The sequence below is a fragment of the Ailuropoda melanoleuca genome, chromosome 12 (assembly GCF_002007445.2).
Source record: "Ailuropoda melanoleuca isolate Jingjing chromosome 12, ASM200744v2, whole genome shotgun sequence".
Lineage (NCBI taxonomy): Eukaryota > Metazoa > Chordata > Mammalia > Carnivora > Ursidae > Ailuropoda > Ailuropoda melanoleuca.
The window spans coordinates 70,515,480-70,537,373 of record NC_048229.1 but is presented as its reverse complement, the minus strand read 5'-3'; the positions used below and the strand labels follow the sequence as shown (position 1 = coordinate 70,537,373).

General features: G+C 37.6%; 1 protein-coding gene across 1 annotated transcript in view; it reads right to left on the bottom strand.

The window, feature by feature from the left end:
* The window catches only part of CNTNAP4 (contactin associated protein family member 4), a 261,201-nt gene that overhangs the window by 52,080 nt on the left and 187,227 nt on the right, over positions 1-21,894 (bottom strand). Inside the window, exons 13-15 of the mRNA XM_034638501.1 lie at positions 9,886-10,083; positions 5,659-5,815; positions 1,014-1,141 (exon numbers count right to left, since the gene is read on the bottom strand). Of these exons, the coding sequence (XP_034494392.1) occupies positions 1,014-1,141; positions 5,659-5,815; positions 9,886-10,083 (483 nt within the window). The remainder of the gene's footprint in view (positions 1-1,013; positions 1,142-5,658; positions 5,816-9,885; positions 10,084-21,894) is intronic.

Genomic DNA, 21,894 nt, shown 5'->3' with positions numbered 1-21,894 from the left:
ACGTAAAGAACAATTCTCTATAGTCACAAAATCATTGTACTCCCCTGGATGCATCCTAAGTTTACAACCTCATCTCTTTGCACATAATTTTTCTCTCCATGCAATATCCTATGTCATCTTCACGTGATTGTGTGAGGTCTACTGGCAGAATGGGAAGTAGAAATGCCAAAGATTAGGGATGGTAGATATAATGGCAGACAGTTTTTTACAAGTCTATATAAATTTTTATAGGCCAGTATCATCTTTGCTTTTTAACTAAGCAACTTCTGCTATGTATCTCCATAAATCCACTGCATTGTTAGATCATCTCCTATGTTAAGTCCCTAGAATAAAATTTTATTGTAGGGTGCACTTTTCACGTAAATAAATGTTTCTCCCATTTCCATTTTAAGACCTGGAAATAACTAAAAGCATAAATAATTAAGGCATCTGTCTCCATATGTATGGATACATATGCTCACTTCATTCCCTGCTGAAAATAAATATTTTCTGTGAAACTATATTTGAATCTTAAAAGTCTGGTTTAGAGTGTTAATACATTGAATATACAAAACAGTATGTCCCATTGATTTAGAGTAAACAAGATACACAAACTGGAAAAAAAATGAGATTAAAAGTTGAAATATGTTTGATAAAACTGGCATTTGATCCCACTGATGCTCTAACTTCACCACAGGCCCAACAGTAGAAAACTCACATTCTTCACAATTTTATGCAGCACCGAGGTTTTCCTAGTTGGATAATGGCGTGTAGAAATCTAGGAATGCTGGGATATGTTTATAAACCAATCAAATCGAGATGCTTAGTGATTTCTTTCTCTTAGAATCTGAACAAAGATTGCCACCAAGTATTTATTACAGGGCTTTGGACTTTATAAGGGTACGTTATTTGTTCACTGACTGGAAGAATTACTCCAGGCACTGCTCATGCGTTTTCACAACATATATTAATTATTACATGGTAGGAGCATGATTCTTCCTCAGCCATGTTTACAACCCACTGCCACCACTTACTGTCTCCTCGGCAGAGCAGAGGTCCCAGTTTATAAGCTGCTTCTGAGTGCGGTCGGCCTGTGTCTGTAACCACTATCTTCCTCACTGGCAGATGTTCCTTATAAGAAAGGAATCCAGTGTCATTGGTCCTAAAAAATAGTAACAAGAACAAAATTCTTAAAATTATTCTGATTAACATAATTATAAAACAAACAATAGTCCTTATTGCATTTCAAAGCCAAGATATTCTAAGTTTGCGCATGCAAAAGAACACGAATCAAATCGCTCATTTGAGTGAAAATATGGCCACATTTTAATGTCTCTTGCAGATTGACTATAGTTGGTGATTTTGAAATTCAGTTGACCATTTTCTATGTTTTAAGTGGAATGGATATAGCAAGATGATCACTTCATAATGTATGAAAGTACTGAATCATTATGTTGTACACCTGAAGGTAATACAATAGTGTACGTCAGTTATAATTCAGTAACAAAAAAGAAATAGAAAATAAATACATAAATAAATGGTTAATTACATTTAGTGTAATGACTGATATCATGTTTTTAGATCTACCAAATTGGTATTTGTTTCTATTTTTTCCCATAGGATTTCTTGTATTTCTGCTCCCTCTCTCCTACCTCTCTTGGTTTCCTCCATATTTCTTTGTATTCAATTTTATTTTTTATTCACTTTTTAGCTATATGTCTGTTTATAGTATTTTAATGTTTGCTTCAGATCCTTATAATGCATTTTTAATTCATCCACCTTAGTTAGATTTTGTGTTATATTCCTCAATATAAAATGTTAGAAGCTTACTACAGGATACTATCCTTACCCCCTCCCACATTCCCCCTCAACACATACCTGCTCCTTGTGTTACTGCTGCCATATATTTTAAATCTAGATGTCATAGATGTAATAATATAGTTAAACAGTAAATTTTAATTTATTTTTTAACTTAAAAAAAGAATTTAAACCCTTTTCTATTTATTGACATATTCATGATTTCCAGTGTTCTTCATTCCTTCCTAAAGATCTGAGATTTCATCTGGCATTATTTCTCTCTAGCCTACAGAATTTCTGTTAGTATTTCATACAGTGCAGTTCAGTTGGTAACAAGTTCAGCATTTGTTTAATCTGAAAAGGACTTTATTTTACCTTCATTTCTGAAATATATGTCTCATATAGAATTCTAGGTTGACATTGCTTTCTCTTTCAGCACAGTGAAGATATCACTCCATTGTCTTCTGACCTGTGCTTCTGATGAGAAGTCAGCCTTCATTTGTACCTTTGTTCCCCTGCATGGAATGTATTCCACCAGATCTATCCAACCTGGCTGCTTTTAAAATATTTATCTTGATCATTGTTGTTGTTGTTGTTTTTTTTTAGCAATTTGAATAATAAGCTAAGGTGTGCTTTTTTCTGTTTTCATTCTGCTTCAGATCCTCTGAATTTCTGGAATCTGTACATTGATGTTATACTATATATCTACTATGGCAAAACAAATTCTCCTACAACTCAGTGACTTAAAACAACATCTATGATCTATAGTTTCTGTGTGTCAAGAATCTGGGCATAGCTTAACAGGATGCTCTGGCTCAGAGCCCCTCCCAGGCTACAACCAAAGTGTTGGCAACAACGGCCGTCATCTCAGTGCTTGACAGGGGAAGGATATGCTTCCAAGCTCGCTCCAGTGGTCGGTTGTTGGCAGTAGTCTGTTCCTTGCCAGTGGATGGACTGAGGGCCTTAGCTGTTCACTGGCGGTTGGCTGATGGTCACCCTCAATTCCTTGCCACCTGGGCCTCTCCCTAGGACAGCTCAGAACATGGCAGATTGCTTTATCAAAACAAGAGTCAGAGAAAGAGTTGCAAGGAAAACAGAAGTCACAGTCTTTCATAACCTAATCTCAGAAGTGACTCCCATCCCTTTTATCATATTCTATTTATTTGAAGCAAGTCACAAGGTGCAGCCGACACAGGGAGGAAATTTCACAATGGTGTGAATAACAGGCACTGTGGCTCATGGAGCGCCATCTTGGAGACTTGCTACCACAGACGTTTATTAAACAAATTTGAGAAATTTCCAGTCATTGTTTTTTCAAATAGTTTTTGCCTTGTTTTATTTTTTATCCTTCATGGACTCCAATTTCTTGCCTGTTAAATCACTGATATTTTCTCACAATCCACAAAGTTTCTGTCAATTTTTCCAATTTCCCTTCCACACCACCCACCATGTTCTTCAGATTAAATGATTTCAATTAAGTTGTGTTCAGGTTGATTGAATATTTCTTCTGCTAGATCTTATATTCAAGTCCTTCCAGTGAAGTTTTCACTTCAGATGTTGTGCTTTCCTATTTCAAAATTTATTTGCTTCTTGAATACAGTTCTCATTTATCTGCTTGGTATGCCCTCTCTTCACTTGTTGTGGTTATTTTTACTTTTAAGTCTTCAGGCATGTTTATAATAGCTGCTTTAAAGTTTTTGCCTACTAATCAAACATCAGGGTCTATTTCTAATAACTATTATTTTTCTTGACTTTGGATCAAATTTACCCTTTTTTGGAATATGTAACAAGTATTATAATGTTTTGAATATTATCAGTGATACACTATAGAGATCTGGATTCTGTTATCATTCTCTGAAGACTTGCTTTTTTTCCCCCACAGACAGCTAAATCACAATCTTATCACAATAAATTGTGGCGGTTTGGTTTTATATCATCTTAGGTGGGCCGGCATCAGTTTTATTCTTAGTTATCAATCATATTCAGTTTTGGAACACAGTCTTTGCTGTAAAGACACGAACCTTCTGTCATTTCTATGGAAAGCGAGCCCGTCTCAATTAATGAGACTTAAACTCCAAATTCTGTCTCTCCTCTGATAGTAGCCACTGAAATGTCTCTAGAGCTTGTTCAGTTTTCCAGCTGTCACTGTCTGTGTGATTCCTAGAGATCTCCCCTGCGCATGTGCAGTGCAGGGCAGCCAGGGATCTGAGTGGAGCTGACAGAGTGAACTCTGCCCAGGTAGCTTTCTTCTTTCTGGGACTTCTACTCCCTCCCCAATTTTCAGTCACTTGGGCAGCCCCAAAATCTGTCCTTTGATACCTCAGGCCAAAAAAAATCTAGTATTCCCTTAGAGTCCTAACCACTTTCATGGCATGTGGTCTGGTCAGCTCCCTCATGGGAAAAGGCATGTAAGCATCTATCTCATTCACTTGGATTCCCTCCTTTCAAGGATCCAGCTCTCCCAACCCTGGCAGTTTCTGCCTACATTTTGTTGTTCCCCACTTTCTTCAAGTAGGTGTTTTTACACATATATTTCCTGGAATTATAAATGTATCTGAGGAAGGTTAGCTCTACGCAAGCTACTTTACCATGAACAGAATTTAATATGAGAAGTTTCAAAATCTTCCCTTTAAAAATTATTTTTGATGAATAATATGTTATAGAGGCACTAGAGAATTCTTGGTGATTAGGTTATTTTTTTTTCCGGTTAAGCATTGCTATTAGCATTTTATTTGCATTTTAAAATACACTATTATTGTATAGGCATTGTGTGTGTGTGTGTGTGTGTGTGTGTGTGAAGGCAGTAAGAAAAAGAGTGCCTTCCAAAGGATGTAGATATTCTGAAAAATTAGAGCTCGAGCAAGTAAGAGAATATTCTTCATACCAAACATGTAACACTAAAAGTATAATCATGACTCCACGTAGATACCTCCTTTTAGGGTATTCTAAAAGAATCTGGTTTTTAATATAATATACCCTTGATGTTTGCCAAATAAATACATACAGTAACACATAATTCAAAATGTGAGCTCATTTAACAACAGACTGTGTTACTGAAATTAATGTACGTTCTGTAATCAAATCAATGATTTTTGCAGCCAAACTATTAGTATTTTTAAAAATAACTCTTATGTACAGATCCAGTTGCTTAGAGATGTAAGATATGCATATGGTATGCTGAAATGTGAATAGGAAAATTGAAAAACATTTCACTTCATGAATAAATAAAGTCAATGTACATTTCAACTCTAGTCTCAAATGTATCTTTTTTTAAAATTTTTCAAAGGCAAATATATACATAAGACTTCTCTTCTACTTAAAGGAATATTTCAGGCTCAGTTTTCAAATCCCTAAATGTTTTAGATTTCCTTTTTCAAGATATAATAAGTAGAATATTAGTTCTTGCAGCATGGTTTGCCCTTAAAAAAATTAAAGAGCTACATGTTCAAATAATCATGAGAAATTCTAAGTTTACCTCTTTAAAGGTTTTATAGGCAGATTACTAAAGAAATGTGCTTTTGTAATTAATGCTTGTAAGTATATTTTGAGAATAATAGAATTCTTAATTACACTTAATTTTAAAGAGAATAATAATTGACTTAAAATGAAGAGGAATCATGAAACAGATGCCTCTATTTCATCCTATTACAAAAATAAAATGTAATGATTTATTGTCCACTACCAAAAAGTTCAAATAAAAAAATATTGGTCTTAACATTTAGGATTCAGATTGATTGTAACAGATTTCATCAAAACACACCTTTATCTAATTTCTTCACTGTACTAATTTGTTCAGTATCTGCCTCCCTACACTATATGTTCCGAGCGAGTCATTTTTAAAAATAAACTTTATTTTGCATAAGAAAATCATATGGAAATCACCATTCATTCCGGTCAGCATCACAGTTGCAGTAATACTGAGAATCAATGCAGTTCCCTTCTAAACCACAAGTACATTTTTGAGGATCAGGCAAAGAACCTCCCCAGTATGTTTGTGTTTCATTGGTTCTTCCAACCCACCAACTCAGAGGGCTTCCATCTGAAAGACAAATGTGAGAAATGTGACATCTGCTCTATACCCCATAGCCTTCCAGCCCAGGACATTCCCCTCCTTCCTAAATCATTCAAAAGAGTAAGAGGAGGAAGAGAAAGACTGATTTCATGCAGTGATATTCCAAACATGGCTACTGATGGCATTGCCTTAAGAAAGCTTTTAAAAAAATATTTTATTATTTAAGCTTAAATGGTCAATGTATTTTTCTTTAAGTAGGAAAGAAATCAACAGTTACTATTTAGTTCAGGCATGGTACTTAAAAATGTTTTGAGAGCAGTTCACATATGTAATTTCTTTAAAAATAATTTTTTGAAACAAGAAGACATCAAAATATAAGCCATAATAATTAACATATCAGGAACAAACTTGATTTGATCATGAAATGCCCATTAAAACATTATGGAATGTTATGGAAAGTCAGTGATTTATCCCAATGTGTTTATTGGCTAAAAACATATTAGCTGTTTATTAAACATCAGGCATGGTATGGCACTCCCTTGTTATGATTTAAGATCTATTTAGAAGTATGTATTTTTTCTTCCATTTAATGGCTTGGCTATTTATTTGGAGACTACAGAAATAACACTGAAAGATCTTTATGCCTGAAGCAAACACTACACTCAAAAACAAAATTTCCCTTAGCCAAACGCATTTCTTTCTATGATGAATGTTCAGCTTCCAGCTCCTTCTCAGAGTTACGACTGAACATGATGCCAAAGAACTAGAGCATAGAATAGACAGAACATTCAGGTGAGGAATGCAGGCCATCTGTCTTCGAAAAAAACAATAGGTAGAGAGGAAAAATCATAGTCATTTGAGAATCAGGGCATGAGAAGAGTGACATCAAATCACTCAGATCATTTTTCTGTTGACTTTCAAAACTTGTAAATTATTGCCATGAGCCCTACTGAAAATCTGGGACTTGTACTAATTTCTCCCTTACCTAAGAATGCCAATGCTTCTAACAACCCACTGTTAGATCAAACCTCTACTAACGCCAACAACCTTTCTCCCAATGTTATTATACGTACCAGCCTATGTCATTCTAAAAAACTCGACTTAATTAGAAGTTTGTGTGTGGACAAAGATATTAAAATCAAGATTTTTCATCTTTTTTTTTTAATTGCAGGATTAACTCATCAACAGAAGGTGAAACCACCTTGAAACATTAAATATATCTTTTTCAATATATTGCTTAAAACATTATGTGTTCATAGATTAAAAAGAAAATAAATCATTCCTAAATGTTGGATAATACTGTCACCTTTAAATTTCCAATCTTCCCTGTAAAGTAGAAAGCACTGACTGTTTTAAAGGTACCAAGTACATTCGGTTCCCTTTAAGACTTTCTGAAGTGTCCTAAAGAATTTATATAAGTATAAGAAAGAATGAAGAAAATCATGAGAAATTTTTTAAGTTAAAAATTAAAATTATAAGTGGCGCCTGGGTGGCTCAGTCAGTTAAGCCTCTGCCTTCAGCTCAGGTCATGATCCCAGGGCTCTGAGATCGAGCCCCGCATCGGGCTCCCTGCTCAATGGGGAGCCTGCTTCTCCCTCTCTCTCTCTGCCTGCCGCTCCCCCCTGCTTGTGCTGTCTCTCAAATAAATAAATAAAATCTTTTTAAAAAATTAAAATTATAAAATATCGGTGATCATGGTCAGACATCCCACTTCCTGTAGTTAAAATCCCAAATGACTTGAATATCCACACTGGCCATCTTTTCAAGGGGCTGCGTCACGGCTCCACAGCTTGCTGAAAATATATTTACATACACATCCCACCTTATTCATCCACAATAATGGTACCATTATTACTTAAAACTTCAGTATCTTCAAGATCTGAAACTTAAATTAAACTTGTCTGACACCTCCTTCCTGTTCTTCTCCATGTATTTCTTATTGTGAACTCAAAATTCAAATTGTTCTCTTTTCCAACTCAAGTTCATTCTACGTGAATTCTAGCGTGATGGACCTGAGTAAAATCTGTGTATTTAACAATTACCATCATCCCTTGTTCAATGGCCTTTTCTAAAAGTTATTTTCTTTACTAGTGGCTCTCAAGCCTGGCTGAAACACCTGGGGAGTCTTATCAAAAGATATATGGGCACCACTGGCCATGAAGGTAGGGGTTCCTTCACACTCCATATTGCCCTCTTTGTGTGGTGCTTGCTCACTAACCCTGTGAGGATTTTGTTTTCTGGTTCTTTCAGAGTTTGGCTCATTTGTGACTTTGATGTTTGTCTTCCCTTTTGTCTTTCTTTTCTAGTTAAGCAATTCCATTCATTTTGTTGCATCCCATTCATTTATCCTTCTATAATTACGATTCTCATTCTTCTTAGAATACAATTCCAAATTTGTTTACCTATGTTTTTAGATTCCAAGATCAATATTTAGCAACAATGAACAATTGAACAATCAGTTGCATACTAAACTGCTGTGTTAACTGTAACCATGATGCACCAGAGAGCTGGGAAGAGAACAGCTCACTTCAGGCACTTTATATGTATTGTGTTATGCCATCTAGTCACCGCCACACCCCATTACTGGCCCTGTGTCCTGGAAGAGAAAGCAAGGCTGATAAAGACTCATCTCTCCAAGCTCTCTACTTAATGAGAGCCCTGGAATTTGAGCTTACATCTCTCCCTGCTTTTAAAGCCTATGCTCTTTGCTCTATAACTATCTGATGGCCATTCAAAAATGGGATCGAGGTTCCAGGGGGATAAGATTCGAAGGGAGACCAGCAAGATGGGAAGGGTTGGTGGGGGTAAAAGGCCAAATGAGGACCTTCTGAAATGGAAGAAAGAGGAAGAAAAGCAGGAGGAGGGGGTATGAGGCCAGGCAAAAGGGAGAGAATCATCTGGTTGTACTGCATGGTGGGGAGTAAGGAGAAGAGGTGCTTAACTAGGACAACAGGTTCAAATGTCATCTCAAAAGTTCAAAATCTTTCTGCTTGATCCACACGACATAGGATCTCCACATATGCAATGCATGTCTTTTAAAATTCTTGTCATGCTATCCAGACCTCTCTTAAGATAACAAATAGGGATAAACATTCACCAAGTGGCTTTATTGTGCAGATGTCTTAGAATCTTCTCTAATTTCAAAGAAAAATATACCTTGATATTGCTGCTAGAAAACAGTGTGTTGGGGAGTGGCATGAAATTGCCAGAAGCAGGGTGGGTCCAGAATATGCACTTCTGATATCCAGATAGAAGAGTCTGCTTTGGACAGACAGACAGCGAAGAGGAAGGTACTGGAGTTTCGTAAGCAGAAAAATGTCATGAAGCAGTGTTTCTTAGAGGTTAATTCCTGTCATAAAGACTAATATTTCAGAGTGCATACTGGATGGGGAGAAGGTACGGAGAGATGCCTACAGGAGGCCAGCTGGAAAGCTCCTGCAACAATTCAAGAGAGTCACTAAGGCAGAACCCGTGGGACCCAAGATATTGTCACATAATGAGATGTCCTAAAGGGAAAACAAAACCAAAAACAGAATTTAAGAGCTATTAGAAGTAGAATAAAAGAAAGAGTTAAAAGAGGTTTTCTGATTCCTACTTAAACTGCTGAATAAACTGTTTCCGGCAGCCTATTCTAATTTACAATTTTACCCAGAGGCTAACTGCCAACAATCCATGAAAAAGAGTCCCACAGAATAGTCACTTTCAGAAAAGTCAGTCATATTTTCATTAGCTCTTTTGCATGATAGAACAAACCAAATATGTCACCTGCCCTTTATAAGGGACAAACACTGAGCATTCATTCATTGAGGACCAGAATGAAGCCCTTTTCTGTAGAGTTTTCTGATGAAGCCCAGGTAGAGACTCCGAAGGCAATCAAGGCTTTGAACAAAGCTCAGAGTAAATTAACCTTGTTCTTTTCTTCGGGCAAAAGCATTGCTGTGACTTCTAGACTGTGACATGTTTGCTAAGTGTACAGGGGGCATACACTCTCAGTGGCTATATGCCACCGCCCTGGCATCATCAAAATCCGTGGGAGCTGGTGAGGTCAAGTGCACGGCTCAATGCGCACAGCGGGACGGCTGCCTCAGTTTCCTTACCTTGCTTATTGACAAGTCGTGACTTCTTGCAGTAGTAGGTAAGCTCCTGCTCACAGTGCTCCGCAAGGTTAATTGTGGCCTGGAGCTGCTCCACGCTGGCCACATACTCGAAAAACCCAGCGTACGGGTTCTCTGGGTTAGTGTTTCGGACTCTTGTTAAGTCAGAGCCGTTGTGCTGTATGACGGTCCACGCAGTTTCTTGTATGCAGAAATGGGGAAGAAAGAGAGGAGACCATCACTAGTCTGCAAAAGTTAAAATAAATAAAGAAAATCAAAATCACCTTTTATCTGAGTCAAATTTCTCTAGTCATCAAACCTCTCTGAGAGGTAGAATCAACACAAATGGATTCTTAAAATTTTTAAATTATAGTAAAGTGATTCTTTCCCCTGAAGTTTATATGATTGCCATGCATTTGCAGTGATTTTAGTTTATTGTTGTAGATAATTTAACCAGAAGATGTTTATGGTGAAAAATTTTAAGAAAACACATTATTAAAATTTGTGACATGTTTCATTTCATCGAATTCAATATTCTACTTTTTAAAGATACATCATGATTTTATTTTATTTCAGAAAAGAAAAAAAGTGGCCTATTATAAAGCACTGTTGATTACTGACACACCCTGAATTCAGAGATGTTACAACGTGAAAAAAAGGTGTATCTCTGAATTTCTAAAATATTTTAAATTACATAATGTAAGCAATGACTTTTCTAACTCTTAATCATTCCTGTTACCAGCAAAAGGAAAGTCCAATTTTTTTGGCCTATATATCTCTCTTCAGACAACATTTAATTATGAGTGCACATCAATTTCTTTTTAAATCGAATTTTAAATATTCATTTTGGTATTGTGTGATGTGCATCGTTATGCAGGGCCACAGGAAGTTACTCCCTTGAGCTGAACACATCTGACAGAACAGCAGCAACTCAACTAACACAAAAAATAAAGTCCGTCTGAGTACTTACTAGAGTAATCGCCATTGACACCTGAATGTCTGTAAACATTACCACCAGAATGATTACCAAAATTATTAAATGAAATAAAAATCCTACAATGCTTGTAACAGAAGACAGGCCTATTGTATCTAGCCTTCAACTTCCCCAGAAATTGACTTCACATTATATTTACTGTGATAGATGCAGGCGCGTGAACAGATTAATCAAAAGGCCTCTGATTTAATAGGTAAGAAACAGATTGGAAGTTGTCAAAACCCTGCTATATATACGCTGTTAAGTCACATAACTCTTCTGTATTACAGATGACTATTCCAAATTGGAGGAAAACAGGAGGGAGAATTTCCTCCCCTCTTTTTAGCTAACACATTCATAGGGGTCGGCAATCAAAGCGAGATAAGAAATTTCACTCCCACCCCTCTCCAGGTCACCAGAATTTCGAATAGAGAGGTCTGCTAAATAAGACAGGAGACAACTTTGACAGCCTTACTGCCTTCCATGTGCACATCGTTATTTTATTTTTTTTTTTGGAAACAATAGCTGTTACTTTTATTGCTGTCTTGCATTTCGGCTCACCGTAGAGCTTTACTGGTAAATTCATTTCCTTCAAGAGGACATGATATGTAAGCTAATGGCATTAGTTATGGATGGCCAGACAGTGATATGGTATAGAGACCATCAGGATATTTGAGTTGCAGATTCGGAGTGGAATGTGAGCTTAAGGGAAGTCAGGTAAAATCTGAGCCTCCATTTCCAAATTTCGGAAAATAAAGTGGCAGAACATAGGAGACGATATGGTAGGTCTGAAATTCTCTGATGTTAGCCAATTCAATGCTGGGTATTCAAGTTTAGGATTATTAACCAGGAGAATCTGTTAGCCTCACTTCCACTGGACTCTGCTTTTATTGTTCAACAGAACATTCTTCTTTCCTTGTGGTAAATCAATGGCCTGCATGAGGAAGCTCCACTCTGGCTGAATAGCAGCCGAAGGAGCAGGACAATACACCTGCTTGAGGCCTTTGTCCCTTTGCCTTTCGGGTCACACTGAGAGGGCCTTCCCTAGTAGTTAGAATCCACTGGGTCACAATTAACACCTGATTCTAAAGCTCTTTTAAGGTGTGGTAAATTTAATCCAAGGCCTGTCCTGACAACCCTTAAAGGATAGCACTTAGAAATGTTTTTCCTTTTGAACTCCTAAAATCTCAGTATTATGGTAGTTTCTGTAAGTGATTTCATTTCCTAATAAAAAGTGCTACAAAATATGAAGTTAAACAGATGCTGCATTTGTGAGATAATCTAGATTTCCAGGGCAAAGCAGAGACAACGGAATCATCACAACAGGTTATGAACACTGGAAATGAGTGCCCAGCAGCCATGCTCCAGATCTCATGTGCTTTGCTAATAGGGGAATCTCTCAAAATTGTTAACCCAGGGCCTCTTTTCTGCTTTTTCAGACATGATTGCATTACCTGATGTTTAGAAATTGCAACTGTAAAGGACACAGACTTTCTTAAAATTTGTAATTCAGTATTTTGTGATTTATTCTGCGGGTCTTCTCACTAGTGCGTAGGCTCTAGGAGAAGAGTGATCGTTTCTGATTTGCTACCCACATTGTGTAGCACACAGCACGGGGCTTGGCACAACATGCAGAAGACATTAAAGAAATGAGGGAATAAATGAATGAATAAAAACAATGTGTCGTCCAGACTGAGTATTGATCCCCTGAATTCTACAGTGCTGTGAGACTTTCAGTGCCTTTTAGCTGTTTTAGAACTTTGTAAATTATAAACGGTTTTGCAAATTAATAAGTCTGAAACTATGAAGGGTATGAGATGTTATCCTACTTGCAAGTTAACCAACTATCTTGCCTCCTATCTGAATTACATCCATTTGTCTATATCTATACAGACAGATCTAGCTGTAGACAGATGGATGACTGAGAGCTATGCTAACAGACATGGGAGTCCCTGCATCAGGGACCATTTGCTCACAGAAAATCCTAGCAGCATCTGTTCTCTATGGCCCAGTTTCCCAGGGGCCAATACAGAAGTGCCAGTTGCACCTGTGCATGCTGGGGTTGTACCACCAGAGAGGACACCCCCGAGGCGCCTGGTGGCTCAGTTGGTTAAGCATCTGCCTTCAGCATGGAGCCCCTTGTTGGGCTCCCTGCTCAGCAGGGAGCCTGGTTCTCTCTCTCTCTCTCCCCCTCCCCACCACTTACGCACACTCTATCTCTAATAAATAAAATCTTTAAAAAAAGAGAGACAGGAAACCCCCAAATTATGAGACTTATTGGTTAGAGGGGATGGCTGGCACATCTTCTCTCCCCTTCACAGACTGAGAAAGGAATTCTGGCTCTGGTATGCAACAGATCTCTGAGGAGGGCACCAGTCCATAGGTTTTCTTCACTTTTAGAATGTAGGTAAATGCATCTGGGGGAGATAAACCTTCTAATCTCTCCAGAGAAAGTCACTATCTCTAACTTTCAAGACATATTTATATAAAATGATCCTTTAACACAGGCTTCCAGATTTATCTATTATCTATCTATCTATCTATCTATCATCTATTATCTATCTATCTATCTCACTTATTTGCTTAGCAAGCAAGGCATTGTTTCTTCACAACATGAAACTATTGTCCATACATCAGCAAATTCCACCCGGTAGAGGTTTGATGGACTCCCCTCCTCCACTACCCACTACGGAAGAAGCCAGTCCCTCTTTGTTTGCACATTAATTTCAACATCACTGATGTACAGATATGTCTGTTGCTTGGATTCTCCTTTGAACTGGTTGTAACATCTTACCAGCTTCCTCACTAATAATGTGTTAGACAAAATCTTTAAAATGTGTTTTTTAGTTTTTATTTTTATATCTGTGTAAGAGTGATTTTATTTTTTTGAAAACTGTCCTTTACCCAAATGCAAAGAGGGTTAGTTGTTGCAGTAAAGGCACAGGGACATGAGTCGGGAAAGACAGCTGCAATGGGCAGAAAAACCTACAAAATTTAATAAATACACTCAAAATTGAAAGGCAGTTTGGGTCTAGTGGTGTTTCTCCCTGAAGAGATTTCTAATATATAGATTGTATGTAAAGCACCTGAGTAATTAAGAACTTGATTTATCTTCCACCGGCTGCTAATTTTTAGCATGATAACAGGGTAAAGAAAAAACATGCTGTTTAAGCAACATAGTTGCAGAGCTCCTGTTCCTTCAGGATTAACAGAGGAGGGTGATGGATGTGAGTAAAAGCTGGGAGGTCAAGTAGGAAGTGCTGTGTTCGGGAAAGCCTGGGAGATGAGAGGGAAGAACAGGCAGCATTCTGGAGCAAAGCTTGATGTAAACAAGGCTGCATCTGAACAATGACCCTTAGTCATTAACTCTCAGAGCTATCAAGAAGGCCTTATTGTTGAAATCCCTAAGGTAAAACTAATTTGTTGTTATAAGTCTCATACCCTCCAGCCTTCCCAGGGGATGGTCTCAGGAGCTCCTGTCTCAGAAGCACACGGAGAGCTTGGTCAGAAAGCAGAGACCCAGGCCTTGGGCCTCCAGCAAAACTCAACCCAGGCATCTTGGTGGCAGTGCAGAGGGACAGTGAGTTTAAGCCAGGGAGTTAGCATTTTCACCAAAGTCTGAGAGCCAAAGTTCTAGCACTCATCAATCGCTCCCCACTGAAACAACTGCCCTGACAATGCGATTGTGATGATGAGAAACATCTTGAACATAAAACCATTCCATTATAGAACAAGCAGTGGGATTTAGTGTAGAAGAAAAAAGCCGTGTACATTTCTACAGGCACAGCCACTGGGTTTCATGTTATCCTGACTACTTATTTTTAAGTTCTATTTACAATACTCTGTTTAGAAAGAATTTTCCATCCTTAACAGAGTTTGGGAAATTATCCATTAAAAAGAAGCTTTCCTTTGTAGTTTTTAGCTTGTAACGCTTAAAGGTATTTATTTTTTTATTTTTATTTTTTTAAAGATTTTATTTATTTATTTGACAGAGATAGAGACAGCCAGCGAGAGAGGGAACACAAGCAGGGGGAGTGGGAGAGGAAGAAGCAGGCTCATAGCAGAGGAAGCCTGATGTGGGGCTTGATCCCATAACACCGGGATCACGCCCTGTGCCGAAGGCAGACGCTTAACCGCTGTGCCACCCAGGCGCCCCTACGCTTAAAGGTATTTAAATCCATGTGGAATCATTTGTTTGACACCAATTCTAGACTCATAACTGGATTTTTTTAAAGTTACACATTTGCAAGTTACTGATTCAGCATCCTGTCTTGTTTTTATAATTATTATACCTGATTTATATAACTAGAGAATATGTTATTGGCTACAAGCAATGAGACATTGATAGAACATAGCCTTTTCTAGTGGAAAATGGTCAGGCTGGGAGAAAAGAGGCTTTAGTCCCTGATCTCTCCCTAATGATTCTTTAGCCTGCCTCACCCTGCCTCCCTGCTCTCCTCATTTGCAAAACCAGATCAATAGGAAATGTTTCAGGCTGTAACATTATTCTTCACTGGGTTGTTACATTCTGGGATTGTCACTTTAGTGTGAATGTATTTCAATATTCTAGGGCCTCTGAAGACACTTGCTGTTTCCTAACTGGATTATCTGTGTGTTTCTGCCCTCAATGGCTTGCTTTTCAAATGGCTTTAAATGTTGTGAATGTCCTCTCTTGCACCAATACTTGCTGATAATTTTGCCGAAGCACCTTTCACCTCTCTCTGTGTATGTACATATTTCCTTCATGTCTCTTAGAGTTGTTACAGAGTTAACATGAGACTTCATAGACTAAACTAAGGCACATAACTGGTAAAGTAGTATGACGAGGTAAATGTTGATTTAATAGAAATGGAATAATTCCTTCAATAAAATGAAATTGATAATTGCCTTATCATTTAGATAATATAAGTTCACATGGCCTATAAATTTTGTAATTCTTCCACAGAAAGATACCCTACGTGTGTATGTGTATATACTCAATACTCATTATTTGCAGGTCCTCATTACTTGTGAATCGTCTACTCACTACAATTTATTTGTACCCCCCAAATCAAGGTGCTCTTGGACATCTGCAGACATGCACAAAGTAGCAAAAAGCTTGAGTTGCTCAGTAGACACATATACAGCTAAAACTGAACCAGGCCACACTCTCTCTCCTTGTTTCAGCTCTCATACTGTGACAAGTATCTTATTTGTGGTCTCTTCAGTGCCATATTTTTTCCATTTCTGTGCTTCTTCTTGATGATTTCACTGCTTAAAATGGCCTCCAAGGGTGGTGTTGAAGTGCTGTCTAGCATCCCAAGCACAAGGAGGCTGTGATATGCCTCACAAGGAAACAGACGCACTAGAATACGTTTCACTGAGGTGGGAGTTATTGTGCTGGTGGTTGGAACTCAATGTTGATGAATTAACAGTGTGTACTGAATAAGGTATCTTCAACCCAAAACACAAGTCAAACGAGGTTATGTATTGATTGGTTAGCGAACGGTGTGACCGGAGGTTCACAGGAACCTAATCTTACTGCATTCTTCCTAGGAGCAATGGTCCAATATTTGCTAATTCGGTGTCTGCGGTTGCTTTGCAGAACATAGCTATCACGGATCACGAGAACCGTGTGTGTGTGTGTGTGTGTGGTCTGTGGTGTGTGTCTACTATGTTTCTTAAAGTTTTAAATAGTAGAGATATCTATCAACCTAGAGGTATCTGAGTTATAAAATCCAAATTTTTTAAAGCACGTGCATGTGACTACTTCAGGACGCATTTGTGGGAAGACAGGATTGATAGGGTTGCACTGATAGATTGTTAATCTCACTCACAACCCAAGCTGGACAAACAGGAAACATCAAAAAGTTACTTGACATCTGAATTCCTATTTTTCATTTGCAAAGTCTTCCTTTCCTCTCTGTGAAGTATTTTCAAACTTATGATGTTTAGTTCTCACATAAGAGAGCAATCTATTTCGTAAAGGTGGAGAACCACCAGCCCAAAACAGCAATTCTCCGAGCTGGGTACACTTAAGAACCAACCGGGAAGATTTGTAAAATATTGATCCTGTTGTCTCACCCCAACCATTTTGTCCGAATCTCCTGACTCAAGGCACTGCCTGGGAATCTGTACTGTGTGGAAGGGGGAATTCTGAGGAGGGGACAAACGTGGGAATCATCAGCTGTCTGAGGTTGCTTTGCTATGTGGGGCAGTGCTATGCTCTGAATGTTTGTGCCCCCCATTCATATGTTGAATCACCTAACCTCCAAGATAATCAATGGTATTAATAGGGGGTGCTTTGGGGAGGTGATTAGGTCATGAGGGTGGAGGCCTCATGAATGGGATTAGTCCTCATAAAAGAGACCCCACAGAGCCTCTCCCAACACATGAGGATACAGGAAGTCTGTGGCTCAGAGGAGGCCCTCACTGGACGACGCTGGAGTCATGATCTTGGGCTCCCCAGCCTCTAAAACTGTAAGGAATAAATTTCTATTGTTTGTAAGCTACCCAGTCTGTGCTTATCTTGCTGCAGCCGCTCAAACAGACTGAAACAGGCAACTTCCTCAATGGTTGTGAAAGCGAATGGAAGCCACTTGGTTGTGTTATATGAAAAATCTCTGGAGATCCACTCTAATTTTCTAATTTCCCTAAATATCTGTTGTCATGGTTTTACTACTATCCTTCAGTTTTTAGAATTACACGTTAATACAAAGGAACTTTTGCTCCTATGTTCAACTGCCTTCTCAGTATCTCCTTCGAATGTGTCACAGACATGTCAAACTCAAACTCTGTAAAACTGAGATGCTGGTCTTTCCCCTCAAACCTTTTCTTTCCTTTTTTCTTTTCTTTTCTTTTCTTTTCTTTCTTTTCTTCTCTTCCCTTCCTTTCCCTTCCCTTCCCCTCCCCTCCCTTTTCTTTCTTTCTTTCTTTCTTTCTTTCTTTCTTTCTTTCTTTCTTTCTTTCTTTCTTTCTTTTTCTTTCTTTCCTTTCTCTCTATCTCTTTCTTTCTTGGAAGGGCAGAGGGAGAAAGAGAATCTTAAGCAGATTTCATGCCCAGTGCTGAACCCAGTGAGGAGCCTACTCGGCTTGATCTCACAACCCTGGGATCATGATCTCAGCTGAAATCGAGAGCTGGATGCTTAACCGACTGAGCCACCCAGGCGCCTCCCCTTCAAACCTTTTCTGACGACATCTCAAATAATGGCAATTCAACTACTCCAGTTACCTAAGCCAAAATATGGTGCTATTTTTGTATCCTTTTGTGTTCTCACACCTCACATGTATTCAATGAGAAAGCCGAACCTCCCTCCCCTGCCCACACTGCTATTATCCAGTGCAAGCCACCACCATCTTGCATGGATTGTTGCACTACTTGAACTGGTCTCTAGGCAGGTCTCTACTCCTGTTACAGACATACAGATGGACATACATTATATACGCATACATATAGATCTATATCTTATATATATCCATGTATGTGTGTGTGTGTGTGTGTGCGTGTGTGTGTGTGTGTATCTCTGCTCCTAGATGGGCATTTCCCAATGCAGAAGCCATCATGATCCCATCAAAGGCACTCAGATGGCATCCATCATTGCTTAAAACTCCCTGATGTCTTCTCATCTCATTCAGAGTAATGAGACTGCCCCTCCTGGCCCTGCCTTACTTGACTCTCTCTTGTTCTCCCACTACTGCTGGATCACTTGCCATACTCCAACCACACTAGATTTGTTGCTGCTTTCTAAGATCACTGCTCTCAGCACTTAGCATTTGCTATTTCCTTGGCCTGGAATATTCTTTCCCCGGATACTCACTGCCTGATCTTAAGCAGTTAATCCTCCTCTGAAACACCTCCTACTTCAATATAGTATTTCCTTTTTCTGTTTGTTTTGCTCCAGAAAACTGTGACTTCCTGACACAGTGCTATTCAGTGTAAACTTTCTGCAATGATGGAATAGGTGGCTGCTCAGCAATTAAAATGTGACCAGCGAGACTGAAAAAGATGGGCATTTAATTTAAGCTTATTTTTATTAATTTTAATTATTTCCATTCATTTAGTCTTATTAATTCATTTTAAGTAAATTTGAATTGGAATCGGCATTTATTGCTAGTGGCTACGACACCAGACAGCACAGTTCATCTAGAATCCATTGTTTTGGGTTTGATGATGAAGGGGTCAAGATTCCTTTATACGACATTTATATACAACCTCTCCTGCATGCCCACCAGCACCACTGGTTGAAAGACCATCTTCCCTTCACTGTGTATCAATGCCACCTTTGCAGTAAGTCAACTATCCATATATGAGTAAGTCTGTTTATAGACTTTCTATTTTGTTTCATAGATCTACTTATTAATCCTCAGGCCAATCACACTGTTTCACCTAGCCTGTCAGTATAATGTCTTTATATCTGTTAGAGTTGAGTCCTTCAACTTTATTCTTCAAGACTGATTTGGTCCTTCCTGTCCCTTCAAATTTGCTGATAAATTTTAGAATGTGCTTGCCAGTTTTCACCAAAACAGTTACATCAACCAACAAACACCCCACCGGGATTTTAATTAAGATTTGTACCAAATCAATATCTACATGGGAAGAATTGATATTTACACCATACTGAGTTTTCTAATCAATAGAATTTTTATATTTCCTCATTTGTTTAGAATTTTGATTTATCTCATGAGCATTTTATACTTTTCTATGTAGAAGCCATGCATATTTTTCATTAGATTTATTACTATGTATTTGAGGTTTTTTATGTGATTGAAAATTAAATCTTCTAAAACTTCATTTTGCTTGGCATATAGAAATGAAATGAAGTTAATTTTTATATTAATTTGATATCCAGTGATCATCCTAATTTTAATAGTTTATCTGTAGATATATATCTATATCTATCTCTCTCTATATATACAGACACTAATATATAACCTAGTCATAGACAAATAATGAGAATCAATAGATAATCTGGTCACAGACAAATAATGAGAATCTTAGTTCTACCCTTCCAGTACTTACTGGATGTAAGTTACTGGATGTAACTTACTGAATGACTCTGGCTACAGCGGTACAGGCATGAGGGGTAAAACCAGGAGCTCCTCCCGCTCACGCCCTTGCCAGTCCTGTATCAGGCCTTCTGAGGGAGGGTCCCTGACAGAATGTCCAGGGCTGGGAGCCCAGGACCAGTCTCAACTAGCAAAGTAGCACACAGTGAAGAGAACAGGGATGGGGAGTCTGATGACTTTGCATGTCACACCCTTGCCTGAAGTCAAGGCTACAGGAGATAGAAGTAGGAGTTAGGTTGCTCGGCAATGTCAGTAATGATATGAAAAAATGGGAAAGAAAAATGGGCGTTTAGATCTCCCCATCATACGTACTGAAAAACTGGACATCAAAATGACAGGTGTCTTGTTTTACTGCATTGGCAAGGACCTCCAATATAATGGTGAACAGAGTGATAATAGCAGGCATCCTTGTGTTAATGCTGGTAACAGGGGTAAAGCTTTCAATATTTCACCATAAAGTGTGATATGTGCTATAAGTTTTTTTGTTACTACTCTTTAACAAAGTAAGGAAATTTCCTTCTATTGGTAATTTATTGAGTTTTCCCCTTCTCTTTTATCATGAATGGATGTTGAATTTAATCAAATACATTTTCCGTGACTATTAATTCCTATTTAAATTTATGTGAGCAAAACATTCAAGAACACAAGTCATGTTTACCTACATTTAAAAAGTAATTATCTTTCAAAGCTTTCACATGTATCAGTCTTCTCAGAGAAATAGTCCGTCCTTTTTCNCTCAGAGAAATAGTCTGTCCTTTTTGTTTGGGGACTTAATAAGATACATTTATTATTAGATGTTCTACACGGATTCCAGATTCATTGAAAATAATGAAACATTTTTAAATCATTACCATTAAACAATTTTTTAAAGATTTTTGTTAAGTTCTTCCACTGAACAATATACATTTTAATCAAGTTGCAAAGTAGGTCAACTTTCTACTGGTTTCCTTTTAAATTTGTGTGTTTAAAGCATTCATGCAAATTTAACTATTAAATGAAAGTTGATTAACTCACCAGTCATATTGCAATATAGAAGAAAGGGTTCCAGGGGACCACTTCCATCTGAATCTATATAGTAAAACCCTGAAGTATTCCCTCTGTGCTTATAGGATTCACATGACTGCTCATAGATAGCTGTAAGAAGAAAAAATGGATCCTCATTAATGGAATAGTATAAAATGAACCTCTTAAATTCTAATTTGGACACAAAATACACCAAGGTTTGAAATTTAATATGTATATTACTGACCAGGAGAAAAGGTAAAACATACTTTAAAACAAAACTCATTTTTTAAAAAAAATTAATATGGATGAAAGTACACAGAAAAAGGCAGAATGAGGTTGAATTCTGTGGCATTTCTTTTTGTCAACAGAATATGAGATTAAATAGGCAAAATAAAAATTTATTTTCNTATATAGTAAAACCCTGAAGTATTCCCTCTGTGCTTATAGGATTCACATGACTGCTCATAGATAGCTGTAAGAAGAAAAAATGGATCCTCATTAATGGAATAGTATAAAATGAACCTCTTAAATTCTAATTTGGACACAAAATACACCAAGGTTTGAAATTTAATATGTATATTACTGACCAGGAGAAAAGGTAAAACATACTTTAAAACAAAACTCATTTTTTAAAAAAAATTAATATGGATGAAAGTACACAGAAAAAGGCAGAATGAGGTTGAATTCTGTGGCATTTCTTTTTGTCAACAGAATATGAGATTAAATAGTCAAAATAAAAATTTATTTTCACATTAGGTGAAAGAACAAAAGAGAAGGTATGTGTTTTAAATGTTAAAATACTTATAAGTATAATGTAACAACGATTTTGGACATCCATCCAAATACATCTTTCGACCTCTACTCTGGAATTTCTAATTCTATAGTGTCACCTTGTAATAACCTCACATCTGAAACACAATAGTATAATCTCCTTAAATAATCTGCTTTTATCCAATAATTATGTAATAGAAAAATTTTAAATAATATTG